The sequence below is a fragment of the Candidozyma duobushaemuli genome, assembly GCF_002926085.2.
Source record: "Candidozyma duobushaemuli strain B09383 chromosome Unknown B_B09383, whole genome shotgun sequence".
Lineage (NCBI taxonomy): Eukaryota > Fungi > Ascomycota > Pichiomycetes > Serinales > Metschnikowiaceae > Candidozyma > Candidozyma duobushaemuli.
This window is the reverse complement of record NW_020289895.1, coordinates 2,264,324-2,279,562: the sequence shown is the minus strand read 5'-3', so window position 1 is coordinate 2,279,562 and position 15,239 is coordinate 2,264,324. Positions and strand designations below refer to the sequence as shown.

The 15,239-nt window shown below is 46.4% G+C and overlaps 10 protein-coding genes across 10 annotated transcripts; 4 read left to right on the top strand and 6 right to left on the bottom strand. All coding sequences in view use genetic code 12, as the record gives it.

Annotated features, from left to right (window-relative positions):
• Positions 1–555: 555 nt before the first annotated feature.
• CXQ87_002445 (serine/threonine/tyrosine protein kinase) lies at positions 556–1,671 on the top strand (the record flags this gene model as incomplete). Its single annotated transcript, XM_025480957.1, has 1 exon — positions 556–1,671. The coding sequence occupies one exon, from the start codon at positions 556–558 to the stop codon at positions 1,669–1,671; it is 1,116 nt and encodes a 371-aa protein (XP_025335257.1).
• Positions 1,672–1,922: 251 nt separating this feature from the next.
• CXQ87_002444 (uncharacterized protein) lies at positions 1,923–2,456 on the bottom strand (the record flags this gene model as incomplete). Its single annotated transcript, XM_025480956.1, has 1 exon — positions 1,923–2,456. One exon carries the CDS (start codon positions 2,454–2,456, stop codon positions 1,923–1,925), a length of 534 nt encoding a protein of 177 aa, XP_025335256.1.
• Positions 2,457–2,902: 446 nt separating this feature from the next.
• SWD3 (Swd3p) lies at positions 2,903–4,093 on the bottom strand (the record flags this gene model as incomplete). Its single annotated transcript, XM_025480955.1, has 1 exon — positions 2,903–4,093. One exon carries the CDS (start codon positions 4,091–4,093, stop codon positions 2,903–2,905), a length of 1,191 nt encoding a protein of 396 aa, XP_025335255.1.
• Positions 4,094–4,152: 59 nt separating this feature from the next.
• CXQ87_002442 (uncharacterized protein) lies at positions 4,153–5,682 on the bottom strand (the record flags this gene model as incomplete). The annotated part of the gene is made up of 1 exon (XM_025480954.1): positions 4,153–5,682. One exon carries the CDS (start codon positions 5,680–5,682, stop codon positions 4,153–4,155), a length of 1,530 nt encoding a protein of 509 aa, XP_025335254.1.
• A 144-nt stretch (positions 5,683–5,826) lies between these two features.
• CXQ87_002441 (uncharacterized protein) lies at positions 5,827–7,014 on the top strand (the record flags this gene model as incomplete). The annotated part of the gene is made up of 1 exon (XM_025480953.1): positions 5,827–7,014. One exon carries the CDS (start codon positions 5,827–5,829, stop codon positions 7,012–7,014), a length of 1,188 nt encoding a protein of 395 aa, XP_025335253.1.
• Positions 7,015–7,061: 47 nt separating this feature from the next.
• On the bottom strand, positions 7,062–9,699 carry CXQ87_002440 (uncharacterized protein; the record flags this gene model as incomplete). Its single annotated transcript, XM_025480952.1, has 3 exons — positions 7,062–7,093; positions 7,129–9,015; positions 9,060–9,699. The coding sequence occupies 3 exons, from the start codon at positions 9,697–9,699 to the stop codon at positions 7,062–7,064; spliced, it is 2,559 nt and encodes an 852-aa protein (XP_025335252.1).
• Positions 9,700–9,850: 151 nt separating this feature from the next.
• On the bottom strand, positions 9,851–11,794 carry CXQ87_002439 (uncharacterized protein; the record flags this gene model as incomplete). Its single annotated transcript, XM_025480951.1, has 1 exon — positions 9,851–11,794. The coding sequence occupies one exon, from the start codon at positions 11,792–11,794 to the stop codon at positions 9,851–9,853; it is 1,944 nt and encodes a 647-aa protein (XP_025335251.1).
• A 168-nt stretch (positions 11,795–11,962) lies between these two features.
• On the bottom strand, positions 11,963–12,796 carry HCR1 (translation initiation factor eIF3 subunit j; the record flags this gene model as incomplete). The annotated part of the gene is made up of 1 exon (XM_025480950.1): positions 11,963–12,796. One exon carries the CDS (start codon positions 12,794–12,796, stop codon positions 11,963–11,965), a length of 834 nt encoding a protein of 277 aa, XP_025335250.1.
• Positions 12,797–13,393: 597 nt separating this feature from the next.
• On the top strand, positions 13,394–14,791 carry CTM1 (cytochrome c lysine N-methyltransferase; the record flags this gene model as incomplete). Its single annotated transcript, XM_025480949.1, has 1 exon — positions 13,394–14,791. The coding sequence occupies one exon, from the start codon at positions 13,394–13,396 to the stop codon at positions 14,789–14,791; it is 1,398 nt and encodes a 465-aa protein (XP_025335249.1).
• Positions 14,792–14,925: 134 nt separating this feature from the next.
• Positions 14,926–15,237, top strand: TRX1 (thioredoxin; the record flags this gene model as incomplete). Its single annotated transcript, XM_025480948.1, has 1 exon — positions 14,926–15,237. One exon carries the CDS (start codon positions 14,926–14,928, stop codon positions 15,235–15,237), a length of 312 nt encoding a protein of 103 aa, XP_025335248.1.
• Between the last annotated feature and the right edge of the window lie 2 nt (positions 15,238–15,239).

Below are 15,239 nucleotides of genomic sequence, written 5' to 3'. Positions count from 1 at the left end.
CCACAGCCTTGTCTCCCACCGCCTTGCTTTTGGTCCAGGGGTGTACCGCGAAGGTATTAGTCTTTCAGAGCCCTGACACCCAAAACAAAGCTCAATCTTCATAGAAGCACTTGTCCAAAATAGACACCTTTTTGTCAAAGTCTCGCTATTGTCTCCCTGGAGGGGTACACTGGATTGGGGGGACCCTTCCAAAATACGCGCACGTGACCGTGACAACAACCTGCATCGCCAGTCTCAACCTCAAACCGTCAAATCCGATAACAACACAGCTTTAGACTTTTCAGCACCCGCTCAAGAGACGCATTTCCCCCACGTCTACCTCTTGACCGCGTGACACCGCTGTAACTGAACATCCTGCATCGCCAGTGTCAGTTTCCCAATTTCCCCGGCATCGTTCCACTTTCTCCATCCACGCGCCTTCGATTAAGTCGGGATTCCGTACAACTCGACTAGCCTCATCATCAGCCGGCGAAACTGGAAATCTAAAGCAGTGTCGAATAATTATACCAGCTTATTACTCAGCTCACATCAGGTTTCTGTGAGCCTTCACGCACCATGTTGACCGAAAACGCCCAAAAGGAGGAATACATCCTCAATGAGGTGGTCAATAACCAAACCTCCGAGTGCAAGCGCATGTACGTCAAGGAGTACAAGAAGATCGGTGAAGGTGCTTTTGGTACCGTCGTCGAGGCCGCTTTGGCATACGTTGACAGTAATGACAAGCCCAGCGACGAGAGACTCGGACCCTTTGCCATCAAGCGAGTCTTGGCCCAGACGGAGTACAAGTGCAGAGAGCTAGAGATATTGCGCACCGTCAAGCACCCCAACATCGTCTCGTTGCGGTTTTTCTTTGACAAACGCTCGCAGCTTGACGGCAAGGTGTACCAGAACCTCGTCATGGAGTGCTTACCTTCGAACTTGCAGAATGAGATCAAGTACTACCGCCAGTCAAAGTACACTATTCCATATCCACACATGAAGGCTTACACCTTCCAATTGACAAGGGCAATGCTCTACTTGCACAGTCTCAACATTCTGCACCGTGATATCAAGCCCTCCAATATATTGGTGGACCCCTCCACCGTCAGATTGAAGGTGTGTGACTTCGGGTCTGCCAAGCAGCTAGAACCAAACCAGCCCTCCGTCAGCTACATTTGCTCGCGGTACTACCGCGCTCCAGAGCTTATTGTTGGATGCACAGTCTACACCACCAAGATTGACATTTGGGGCTTGGGATGTGTCATTGCAGAGATGTTTTTGGGTAAGCCCATTTTCCAGGGACAATCATCGGAGTTGCAATTGAAGGAAATTTCAAAGCTTTTGGGTCCTCCACCCAAGACATTCTTCTTCAAGAGCAACCCACAGTATAGAGGCAATATGTTCTCCACGAAATTGTTCAGCTGTTCCGTGCAAGAAAGATTTGAGCTGATATTCTCGACGTCACCTCCTGATGTGATTGACTTGTTACTTAAGATCCTTGTTTACGATCCTGAATTCAGAGCGAGCCCGAGAGCTGTGCTCGCCCACCCTTTCTTCCACGAACTAAAAAAGGAGAACTTTCAGGTATACCCTAGAGGCGCACAGGAGCCCATGGAGCTAAATTTGTTTGACTTTACGCCGTACGAACTAGAATTGATGGGTCCTTACAAGGAGCAGTTCTTAAAAAGATAATGCAACGATGCCGACTGAATCCCGCTTATAGAAATCATTGTCGCATCGCTCAAGTCTTGAGGCTGGTCCCACCAACATTCGTACCGTCTTTCAAGCTGCTCAAGGAGTATCATGCCCCACGCCAGTGTTTCCTGGCAATCACCAGCCATTAATTACCTACACTACCCTTTATTACTTTTTTTATATTGCTTCGGGTAACTAGATAGATTGCCACAATAGGACCACTTCATGACACAGATCAGTTGTAGCGCCTAGTTCAAAGCCAAGCTGTAGCTGTACTCGTCCTCGATGTTCTGAGACAACCACAAGACGATGGTACTTAGCATGATGCAACCATTGCAGATAATGTTGGACACGCCCATGCCCAAAGTAGGGAAAGTGTAGTGCTTCATCAAGAATTTAAGAATGAACACCATGAATGAGCCGGCCAAGCCGCCAGCTAGTAAGGAAAACCCGAAAAACAAAATCACCCTTGCTGCCCAGGCGTGTGTGTTGCCATCACCCAAAAACGAGTTTTGACCGTCAGTGAACAAATTGGACTTTTCAATCGAGTTGACAATGATCATACCCAATGTGGAGCAAATAAATGGAATCCAATCAACGAATGTGATATGAACAACACTAGCATTGACCGTCTTGGAGTACACAGCAGCGTCTACCATGGACCAAAAGCCAATTGCAAACAAAGCACCCGAGAGGTACACTCCGGCCGACCGGAGCTTCTGGGATTTCGGAAGACGAAGTATGGAGGCGTCGAATCTAAAGAGGTTTCTGCGTTGATCCATACTGTGGAAGAATGATGATATGGTCAGTAGGCTGGTTTATCGGTATCCGGGGCGCACCAGAGGTACAGGTTCGGCTGCAAACAGGCAGTATTTCGTTAGATTGATTGTGAAGGATGATAAATAAATATTAATTTTCATTATTTGAAATCTATCTAAAGTTTTTCAGTCTTTGAAAGTCACTAACATCGCATCAATTTTGTTGGAGCGCAATCCTCATGACAGTTGATCAAGGTGAAACTGGCAACCCATAAGCTCGCAGAATGTCCCGTTATATATGAATTGGATGAACAACGGACTATGGTCACTCCTATTATGATGTAAGAGACCAAAACAATAAAGGATCTTTTAAGTTTGCATTTATGAAAAGCAGCTTCACTGCCCTGGAATACAACCTACGACAACTCCAGTTCATCAATAATATTAGTGTATGATTCATGCCACCCAGATCAGGCCGCTTCTCTCTCCTCTTCAATTTTTTCTTGCTCCGATTCCAGCTCCATTCCTTCCTGCTCTTCGCCATTCAATTCATCTTGTGAAAGCTCTGATTCAGGAGAGGAAGGCCCGGAGGATGTTTCATGATGCCCGTTGCCATTAAGGCTCAAGTATTGTGGTTCGAGATCGTACACATGCACATCACCTTGAAGGGAACAAGTTACTAGTTCGCTGCCATTCTCGTTGGAGTCAAGACCGAGAATCGTCGAACCAGGTTGTAGTTGATAAACGATGCATTTGCTTTGAACACTCCAGAATAAAACACCAGAATTATCGCTGCCCGAAGCGACGAGAGGTTCTTCGGTAGCAGTGATAAATGCTGTGCTGCAATTGTATTTTTCACAGATTGTTGCCAGTGTATCATTAGACGTGTAGGTCTTGACAACTTTATTGTTCATGTAGTCCCATAGTCTGATCTTGCCGTCCAAACTAGTACTAAGAATGTACTTGCCATTCGGCGTTATTTGCACGTTGGAGATGGGAAAATTCACCACATCGTTGGTGGAGGCAGTGGCAGTACCGTGGGAGGAGCTATTGTACACTAGTGTTTTGAGACACTGGCCAGATTCAAGGTCAAAGAGACGCATAAGACCATCATATGACGCACTTACGATAATTGTGTCGTCTGGAGTTAAACAGACTGAGCTTACTGGGTCTGAGTGAGCGGCAAGCGTCTTTAGACTTCTTCCTGTAGTAAGGTCCCAGATGACGACCGTCTCATCAGCAGCTCCACTGACGAGTAGATTTCCCTTTGAATTGAAGCACAATGCAGAGACATGATATGTGTGCTTTTTTAATATACGAATGCAAGCTGCTTTAGCGATGGACCAGATTCTCACCGTCAAGTCGTCCGAGCAAGACGCAAGGATGCTGCTGTCTATTGGGGAAAATGCGATATCTGAAACACCCTTGATGTGACCCAGTAGCGTAGTTTTATGAGTGCCGTTGGCATAGTCATAAATGTGTATAAGACCTGTCGAAGTGCATGTCGCTAGTAGTTTATTGTCTGGGGATATCTTGACAGCGTTGACCAGCTCCAGTTCCTTTGCTGGTATGCTGTATCGCTGCTTGTATAGGCCTTCCCATTGACTGGTGCCATTTTCGACCCTGGCCTTTTTATCTAGGTGCTCCCCGTTCTCTATCATGATGAAAACTTGACTTGTATCAATCGCGCTGATATAGTCGCGGTGCGATTTTTGTACGCTTAATCGTTTTTCATTTTATCGAGCCACGACTCGAGTAGACTCTTTTCGATTTCATCGAGAGTGCTGCTGGTTTTCTTACCTCTGAGTGTCACAGGCTCAGCTGGAATTGTCTCGTGCACTGCAGAAGGAAGGATCTGCTTTTGTAGTTGGAGTCGAGTGGAGTTCTCAGGTTGTGGCTTGACAAGCTCTTTGACAAGGTACCTGAGATACTGGGCAATCAAAATCCTACTTTGTGACGCGTCCGAGTCTTCGTTCACCCTTGCAGGCACGAAAAGCCGTATTAAACTGTCGTTGAGTTCGATAAGCTGATCATACTGTTCCCTTGGCAACAGGTTTCTCAGCTCGATCTTATGGAAGACTCGGTTTAAGATTCGAATGAACTCTGAGGCAAGATTTTTGGTGTTGATCTCTTGTTTGTTGGAAGGCGCAGGAGAAGGAGTGGTCTTGTGACTAGCACTGGCACGTTCGTCTGGGGCGAGTTTTGTAGAATCCTTGACAGAGCTTAGGTCAAACTCAACCCTGTTCTCCTTATTTTCTGCATCTCCTACTCCTCCGTTTAGCCACCGTTGCTGATTCATTTGGATCTCGGTAGGCGCGTAGTATCGTCTGGTCCGTGTTATGTGGTGCTCCTGATCCCAAAGGTGTTTCTTCGTTATCAATTTGCGAAGATCTCTCCGCCTCTGCTCCTCTGATATCTCATCCGCCTTCTGTATGAATTTGTGGCGTAGAAGACGTCTTGCAGACCATCTTTCCAGTGGCTGCAAAACGAAGCACCGATGAAAAAAGTCCAACATTTCATGCGACCAGCTCTTGCTCAGCTCCGTTTGAATGAGCTCCCAAAAGTCTCCATCGTTTCGACACAGAGAGATTTGTCGAAGTGCCTTCATGGGCGCAAAGTGTTCCTGGAGAGGCGGTTTCCCGTTCCGTAGCTCAAAAACACAGCACCCCAACGACCAAATGTCAGCCTTGTAGCTATGGCCGCCTGTGTTGTTCAAAATAACTTCAGGCGCCATCCAGTACGGGGTTCCCACTGTAGTATTTCTTCTCGAGAAGTTGGAAGATAGCTGTGTAGACACACCAAAGTCAGTGAGCTTTACCTCTCCATCGTGCCCCAATAAGATATTGTGTGACTTCAAGTCTCGGTGAATTTTGCCTTGATCATGCAAATATGCAAGGGCTATAAGAACTTCCTTTGCCATGGCAGCAACAAGTCTTTCATCGGTTATAGGTCCTGCCTTCAACAAGTCAAATAAGCTTCCTCCACTCACATACTCCATGATGACCCATAACTTGTAATTCTTGACAAACGAGCCAAGGTATCGCGTGATTTGTGGGATTCGGCATTCAGACAAGATGGTGATCTCTCTGTTTACCTCGAATAGGTCTGCCAGTTCGCTCTCTAGGTCTATCTGTTTGATGGCAACTTCCTTGCCTATACTCTTCAAAACACCACGATACACGACACCAAATCCACCCCTCCCCACTTCCTCACAAACTTCTAGCTCGTCGGAGCTATATATTCTCTCCATTGGGGTGATGGTTGTAGACTTGAGTATCTAGTAATGCGAAGGTAAATAGACGCACGTCAATATCGCACTAGATAAGAATACAACTAGCAACACCATCACGAACAACCAAATAATGCTCAGCTTCGGGCATGTGGCAGAATCCGTATGCTACTGCTACTTCGACCCCAATCACGACATTTTACATCAACTTCCAAACGAGCTGAGGATATCTTCAATGACGTCTTCATCACCAATACGTTACGAACGAATAAGCTGGAGAACGAGTTCGTCAAATGCACGATCTACGATAGCAAAGGCAACATGGTGTGCCACGGCAAGAACATAAGAAAGGCTAAATTTATGCGTGATTACGGTCTTCTTTCTAGAGATCTACGAAAGGTTATCAGGTCTCACTCTCCAGGAGCAAGGACGGCTGGAATGAAGGCAAATGTGGAGTTTGTGCCCCTGCTTGTCACCAGAGATGGCAGTATCTTGTTGAACTTATTGAATATCCGAGCTTTGATTCGCCACGACACCTTGGTTGTGTTTGATGCTCCTACTACTACCTTCTCGCCCTCATCGAGGTTTCATGAATCGCATTCCCACGGCGTCTTTCTCCAGGAAATGGCAAAAAGGCTCAAAGCTGATCATCCTGACGCCCCCAAGCTTCCTTATGAATTCAGAGCACTTGAGGCAATCCTTATAGACGTCACTGCAAATCTCAATACTGAACTCAAGGTCCACAAGACAGTACTCTCCAACATTCTAGCTAGTCTAGATGACTCCATCGAGCGCACGAGACTCCGGTATCTCCTTATCCAATCGAAAAAGCTTTCTCAGTTTTACCAAAAGGCAAAATTGACCGGCGACCTCCTAGATGATCTACTTAATCAGGACGATGAGCTCAATGCTTTGTACCTTACAGAAATAGAGCAAGGCAGACCTCGAACATCATTTAATCATCAAGAAGTCGAGCTCTTGCTCGAATCTTACTATACCACCATCGATGAGATCATCCAAACAACCAAAAATCTAATATCTCAAATCAAAACTTCTGAGGAAATCATCAAGTTTGTCCTAGACGCCAACAGAAATGATTTAATGTTACTCGGCTTACGGTTTTCAATTGGCTTATTATCCATGGGTGCTGTATTATACATTGCCGCCTTGTATGGAATGAACTTAGAGAACTTCATCGAAGAAATCGATGGCGGCTTTGAGGGCGTCGTTATCGTCGGTCTGATCGCCTTGGTAATTTTATTCTTCTACGCCCTCAAGCATCTCAAGCAGGTGCAAAAGATCACCATGAGCGATTTGCCAAAAAAATCTCGCATTCCTCAAAAGAGGGTTTAGTCATGCTCTTCATCGTCCCCTTGTTTATAGAAATAAGATGATTAGAGTCACTTCTGTTCCTTGGTCGCTCTGTCGCTTTCTTGGAGTGAACAGGTGAACTGATAGGCGACGGACGTGGTGTGGTTCCAGTCCTGAACGGCCTAAGCGAAAATTGGTCCCCCGAAAGTTGATTAGGGTTCTTTGGTACTGGAGACGAAACAGCCTTATCCAGATGGGTGGTATCTTTTTCGATTTTCGGAACATCGGGCGTAGTAGTAGTAGTAGTAGTCTCACTGGAGACAATCCGCCTATTTATCCCAAGATTCTGCTCTTGACGTTTGGTTCGTTCCAAAAAGTTTTTCTCGTTGGTTATTAGGGCAATGCAGAGCTTCTCCCTGACGTTAACATTGAGCAAGGTGCGTAGAAGGGCATTGTAGGCCTTCTGGGGTGGTTTGAAGCCACTTGCGTTCTTGACAACTGAGGGGCGGAAAATGAGGTGAAGGAAGGGTACCGATCCTATGCTGTCCATGGAATTTAGTTTCTCGACTTGTGGCATCAAGTCCTCGTCCTCCCGTTCCGACTCAGTTATATCATCACTCAGGCCGTATTCATCAATGGTCTGGAGTTCGAAAATGAATGAAATGCTCTCTAGTATGAAAAGCAAAGAGCAGAGATTACTCCTTGGGATTGATGATAAGGTTTTTATAACATCTGTAATGTTGTCTTCGGAATCCTTCTGTGAGTTGAGCAATGAGTCGTACACTGTGCAAGGAATCACAGAGTCGCTGGTCTCTAGAAGCCAATTCTTCAAGAAATTCAAGATCCGCTTCGTTTTAGACTTCGAAAGATGTTTCACCACTTTCTGTACAATTGCAACTTCAACTGCCTTTTCATCTTGGATATTAAGATCATCAGTTGGCTCGAACTTTTGAATGAGTTCTATAGCCTCGTGCTTCAACAGCCAGTACTCTTGGTGATCTATCGGGGCTAGCCATAAGTCTTGCATTTCCGATTTTTCAGCCAACAATGTAGCCTCGACTAAACTCTTGAGAAGTAGTGGAAGTGAGCGGGTGCTCAAGAGAGTGTCCTTTTCCACATCAGCGTTCTTCACCTGAAGCGGTATGTCTTTGTATAAGTTGAAGGTGAATTTGATATTTTGAAAGCTGATGTTGAGTAGACTGGGATCGAAATGCTCCTTGCCCTGGTGAGGCAGCACGATCGCAGGGAAGTAGATTCCAGTGCTGTTGTTGTGGAGAAGATCACGAAGATCTCTTTCGTAATTGACTGGCTTGTTGAGGTTCTCAATAAAATTTGACGTGAAGTCGTGGAGTGAGGAGGTTGCCTGAGAAGAATGTCTGTAAAGCACCTCCAGAAGTTTCGTAAGACTTTGATAGACAACTTCTATTCTCACCATTTCAAACTTTTCAAAAATCTGTGATTTGTTGAAAATCTCCATATCGAGAAGATGTTTGATTTTTTGGACATCCTCATATGCCTCGTTGTATTCTTCCTCAAGCTCATGGATAGCTTCTTCTGAGTATTTTGGTTTCATGAGTGAAGACTTGACATTTTTGAACATCATATTGAAACGCTTCGAGGTTGAGCCCGCTACCTCATTGACTTTTCTTGAGGATTCTTCTATGCCTAGATGAGAAAAGGCTTGAGCAGTAGGCAGTGTGACGGTGGAAGAAGACGATGAAACATATCCTCTAGATTCAGCAGTATTCACAGCTTCTTGTGACCATTCAAACCACATGCCTTCACTCTTAAACTTCTGTGAGAACAAGCCACTCCCTAGAATGATCTTCTTATCAATCAAGCTCTGCCCTAGTTTTTCTAGACTTGATCTGGTTGGGTTGAATCCATGCGGTCTGTGGGTCTTGAGGTAATTACACAATTGGTCACTGCTGAAAATCTCGTTTCTGTAACCAGGAAATGGGATCTTGCGCTTGACTGTCGTGATGGTGGCAATGGCTTTCGCCAAGAATGATTGCAACTTATCTTTGGACTCAAACTTGAGTCCTCCACCAAGTAGAAGAGGGTATGCAAGATCCAATTCGGGGGACCATCTTCTCTCTCACCTTCCTCCTCCGACTCATACACATGCTTTGGCTTTTCTGGGGTTCCTGGAAGTGTTCCGTAGGACTCATCGGGATCATGCTCAATTCTGTGGTCATGACCTTCAAGTTCACCTAGTCTTACCAATTCGTCGTATTTGCGCTTTGTTCGTTCCATCTTTTGTCGTGAATCATCATAGTCATCTAGGAGTTCATCGAAACGATCAAGTGTTGTTTTGATCTGAGGCTCATGTAGTTTAATGAATCCAGTAATCTTTCCAAGCACCTCTGACTCAATCTCTGATGCCAAATTGAGCTGCATTTGCAGCTCTAAAGCCGTTCGATCAACGAACTCCTTGAAAACATGCCTCACATCGAATTCTTTTGGCTTCAGCTCTGAGGTTGATCTCTGTGAACCACTTATAATACGTCTCTCATTCCTTTCAGAACGAAAAGAACTATCAAGCGGGAGACTCTCCCTGGCTAGTTTGGCCATATAACCGCTATTGGAGTGATGATAGTTCATGTAATTGAATATGAACTTTCTGAGCTCATGGAGCTGGTCTAAGGAATCAAGCAGCTGTTGTGAAAGCAGCTCAATGCCTGACCTGTAATCAGGCGACCAGTAGGCATTTGCAAACCTAGTCATGGAAAACAGTGTGATGGTTACACAGTTAGTGCTAACCGATAGAGGCTTTCCCAATGTTTATATCACGTGATAAATTTTTGATTCGTGGAAGCCCTGCAGTGATTCACGTCCCGAAGAACGTACAGCGTTTGACTATATACATCATTATATGCTATTGGCTAAAGCGGATTTTACGCTGCTCTAGCTCCTTTTTCAAGTGCTCATCAAGACCAACCTTGAGTCTGTGGACCAAATTAATATCGCGACTGATGCCTGTATTGATGGCATTGAGCTTTCTGTATGCCTTGATAAGATGCGGTGGGGTATTTTTCGCAGCCATCTCAAGCCCGAGGTCGCGAGTAATAGTTGCAATATCCAACCAAAATGGATCCAGTTTTGACACCAATTCTTTGAACTCTCCCCATTTGACCTTCTCGCTTTCACTCAAGGGATCCCACGGTATAGGAAGCCGGTCACCTTGGTTATGGATCACACGAGCTTCGAAATCCGTCATATGGTCGCCTGTGAGTCTCTTCATGATTCTGTAGTGCTCCGGAATGCATGACGTGGGAATTGGGTAGGGAAATTGATGATTTCTGGGTTTGGGCTTCCCTAAATCGGCATGCTTGTTAAACTCAACCGGCAAGTTCAACTTTTGTACCGAATCTTCGTGCACGATGCATCGGAGGAGGAAGTTAGCCTGTGAAAGCGCGATATCATCTGTAGTGATGGCTTTGATGAAGTTGCCGAGCACCTCCGGAGATTGAGCATTCACATACTTGTCGAAGCGGGTGTATATGTACAAAAGGACAAGTGTGCGGTTGTTCAACTTTTCGTTCTGGTAGACCTCTTTTGCGAGTGCATTGATCGTTGTCTCATCAATAACAACTTCATTAAGAAGATCAAATGCTGGTTTGAGCTCTAGGGCGTTCTTGGCTTTGGAAACAATGTGCAACACGACTTTCTCCGCCAATCTCGGGTCATCTCTCCATCCTGGACGTCTAAGCTCATTGCACAAAAAGTCCACAACGTCTTGTGTATCCTGAGTGGTTTGACAGAAGTCCTCGAGAATCCTGACACACATGTGGCTCAGGATGGGCAAATTGATTGAGGACATTTTATTGACGTAGACTTCCCTCAAGAAAATATTCGTGATGCATTCGTAAATTCTGGCCCATGTGGTGAGGTTCACGGGAATGTCCATGCGTTTGATAAGACTGAGATATCTCAAAATCACACTGTATGAGCTGACAAGCGACCGCCGCGTAGAATGGCTTCTGCAGATTTTTAAAAGTTCATTGATCGTTTCAAGGTTGGGCTGTTTTCCATCGGCGGCCATGACGAGTAGAAGCTCTTTGGCAAAAGATGCCTGGAACTTGTCGTAGCCGAAGAACTTGATGAGGTAGTTGTAAGTTTCGACTGATCGGAGCTCTTTGAAGCTATCGTTTTTCAATGAATGTGTGTATAAAAGGATTTCGGGAATGACACCACTTAGGAGGGAGGATGAGTTCTTGTATGGCATTCTGACGTGGGTGAGGAAGAAGATATATTCTTGAAACGACTCTTTGGTAAGCGGTTGGGGAAACGGTGGAACCTCACCAAAATGGTACCTGGGCACGTCGTATTTGTTTTTCCTGAACTCCTCATCTTGTTGTTTCAAGACATTCCCCAACGCTGCTGGATCACTCACTGTCTTCTCACACTTGAGATGCTGTGGTGTAAGCTGGACCAAAAAATCAAGCATTTTGTTGAAGGTGAACCTTTCAGAAAGGAACGTATTGAACACCGCTACCCTGTCTTTGCTGGATTTCACTGCATGATTGGCCTCTGCTCTGGCAGAATCGTACTTGGGTAAATCTTCATCGAATATCTTCAACTCGGGCATATTAAGCGGTTTAAGAAAGCTTTGGAATCGCTTCTTCTGGAAGCCCTTGAGTTGTTCTCTGTATCTTTTGAGCTCCTTTTTTGAAATGCGTTCTCGACTCGGTAGTTCATTGAACTGTGAGCTCTTCACTGATTTTGTATGCTGTGAAGGCGGTCGAAGCGGCAGCTTAGCCTGCTCTATATTCCGTGCAACACGAGATACACGTATTAGAGCATCTTTGAGGGAACTCATCAATTCATATGCAATTTATGTGTGTGGGTGCAAAGGCTGAATTTTCTGAGCATAGAGCCCGATCACCGAGATAGTACTAGGCGAAGATGGCGCACGTGACCAAGTCTACAAAAACCGTTAACAATACTATATTCTATCCAAATGCCAGAGAAGCCCACGAAAGGAGCATCACATAAAGTCGTCGTCGCCAAAGTCGTCGAAGTTGTCGTCCAAGTTGTCGAGGGCGTCCTTCTTGAAGTGCGTGTCGTTGACATTAGTCTTCACCAAAGGCTTGGCCTTCTTCTTACCGGCACCTCCTGTGGCAGTACCGCCAGCCTTCAGCAATCTTGCCTGTCTCTCCTGTTTCTCCTTCTCTCTCTGAAGAACGTTCAAGGTCGAAACGACCTTTCTGGTGCTCTCCACAGACAATGGCTGCACGAGGTCTCTGATCAAGTCAATGGCCAAGTTGGAAGAGTAAAGCAATGACAGGTCCTTGGCCAAGCCGGTCAAGATAGGAGCCAAAGTCTTTCTGAGCTTCTCGAACTCCTGTTTGTTCGTAGGCTGGAACAAGGGGTGCAGTTCCAACGGCGTGTCCTTGGTGAAAGCTGGCTGTTTGTTGGAAGCAGCGGCAGCAGCAGCAGCTCTCTCCTTGGGGTGGGCAGTCAACTCGTCGAGTTTGTCGTTGGCCACACCCAAACTACCGAACAAGTCGGCAGCGTTGTTCAAGTCAGACTCCAACTCGGCCTTCTTCAACAATTCTCTTCTGGTCTTCTCGTCGACAGTGTCAATGTCCAAAAGCTTCTTCTCGCCAGATTTCGCAGCGAGCTTCTTAGCCTTGGCTCCTTCTTGCTTCTTCTTCAACTCGGCCTTCTTCTTATCTTCAGCTTCCTTCTTCTTCTTGGCCTCCTCCTCTTCGTCGACCTCCCATGATTCCATAACTGGCTCGTCGTCAGCCTCATCTTCCCAGGATGCCACTGGGGCGGTTTTAGCAGAAACGTCAAAGTCCTCGTCGTCCCACGACATATTGTTGTAAGTTCTGATGGATTCTCTGCTCGGTTTTTTCTGCCTTCTATAGCCCTGCGGTCACGTGTGTCTCCGAGCCGGTCACCTTCAATAGTGAAAATAGGGAAGTTTCAATTGGGAAGGTGTTGGGGATGGGAGGATTTGGGAAACTGGAAAGAATGGGGAAAACTGGTAGTTGACTGGGGTCAGCTTGTATTAGATTTTGAAAGACCGAGCCGACCCCAGAAATGGGTGGTCGAGGTGGCCAATGCTTAATGGCTTTAACGAACTCATTGGATGGAATTTTCATTTATACATAGATACTGAAAGCTTGTTTTCACAAAAGAGGACCATTCACTTTTAGACGTGTTGGTTCAGTTTTTCTCTCATCACCACAAATCTGCGATTTACTCCAGAATCGGCTTTTCGCAGCCATTTTCAAAACCCACCATTCCAACGATCAAAATCACCTCTACTTAAATTCTTTCAAAAAAACGTTTCCTACGCTGGAAACCTACATCAAAATCAAATTTCATGTCCACTCGCCTGATCGTGATTTTTCACCGTGTGTGATGATCTTCGTTCCTCCTGCACCAGCATCAACTACAACTCTTCCTGATGGTCCAGCTAGAAAAGCTCCTTTCATGGGCACAGAGGCAGGGGGCATGGATTTCGCCCTCCTTGAAGGTCACTCAATCACCCCTAGGTGGCTTGGGTCTCATTGCCACCGGACACTTGGAGGAAGACTCGATCGTTCTTCGGGTTCCTCAAAATAGCACATACGACATCAAGAACCTCCTCCACTACACAGAACAACTCAAAAAGGGCCGCCCAGACGTCCGCAATGTGTTCAGCTCCGTGCTACTGATGATTCTGAGCCCGACGGAAACTACAGTGATTAGAGGATACGTCTGGAGCTTTGCCATTCTACAAAGTATGGGTGTTGACCTCGAGCCCATTGCGCCGTACCTAGACGTGCTACGTACCACGGAGGTGCTAGACGTGGACGAGAACCTCGAGGTTCTGGACAGCCTAGTTCAGTGGCAAATAATGCAAAAGCGTCGTGTTACGCTGGAGCTTTGTGAGATGGTCAAAGCACACCCAGAGTTTGCTCCACATCTTCTGGCAGAAACCGCCTTCCGGCTTCACCAAGCTGTGAAATCACGGGTTCTCGAAATCCCGCATCCTGTCGAAGACGAAGAATACGAGTTCACTACGCGAGTCACCCTAGTGCCGTTGCTAGACTTTGCCAACCATGCGCAGACCAACAACGCAGTGTTTGATGTGGACAGGACCACTGGAGACGTGGTTCTTCGGGTCACAAAACCGGTGGATGCCGAAACCGAGGTTTGTATTAGCTACTCTCCATCCAAAGACATGGGCCTGTTTTTCAGGACCTACGGGTTCATTCCTCAGCACGGCGTCTACGAATGGGTGCTTCCTCTGTTCAATAGCATCACCAACGCCGCCAAGGGCACCAGCGGTGTCGATTACGTAAAAATGGCCAAGTGGCTTCGAGTGAAACCTCGCCTTGTTTTCGCCCTGTCCGAAGATTCCGTTACCGTGGACCTCACCGAATCCCGGCTTCCACTTCTCATGGTGCCGGGGCTTACATACTACGCCGGATGGAGGAACGAAAAAGCAGACATAGAGGAGGACGAACACGACATTGAGGAATTGATCTTTGAAGAAGAAAACAACCCGGTGATTTTATCCACCGAAACAGCCTATGGGGTTGTCTTTGAAGATGCCTACGTCAGTGTGCCTGATATTCTAGAGCAAACATGGGAAGACTCCGAGCACGGGATCCGCGAGTTAGTCAAGCTCACCACACCGCTCATTGATATGGCTGCAAAAACTAGTAAAGAAGCTGACGTCACCACGTTGGCTGCGTCAGCCAGTCAGCATGCCAGCACGCAATTGAAGGGCTACTTTGCGGCAAAACATGCTCTACTCGATCGCCTTCTCGAGCTTTCTACGCAAGACTTTGTGTACATGATTGGCACGCTGACATAGATGAGACACACTTTTTTTTTGCTCCCATTTGTAAGCGCTACCAGAGTCTAGGGCGCTGTGCTGAGCAATGCAGGATCCGCGGGCCAGAGTATAAAAATGCTGCGAAACCTTGTCCAATTCTCACATTAACAACCATGGTTTCCCAAGTTGCCTCTAAAGCTGAATTCCAAGAAGCACTCAAGCACGACGGTTTGGTCGTCGTTGACTTCTTCGCCACGTGGTGTGGCCCATGCAAGATGATTGCTCCATTGTTGGACAAGTTCTCCAAGGAGTACACTTCTGCCAAGTTTGTCAAGGTCGACGTCGACGAGGTTGGTGAGGTTGCTCAGGAGTACGAGGTCTCCTCCATGCCAACCATCATCTTCTTCAAGAACGGTGAGGTTGTGCAGAAGGTCATCGGCGCCAACCCTAATGCTTTGAAGCAGGCTTTGGCTGCTAACGCCTAAGT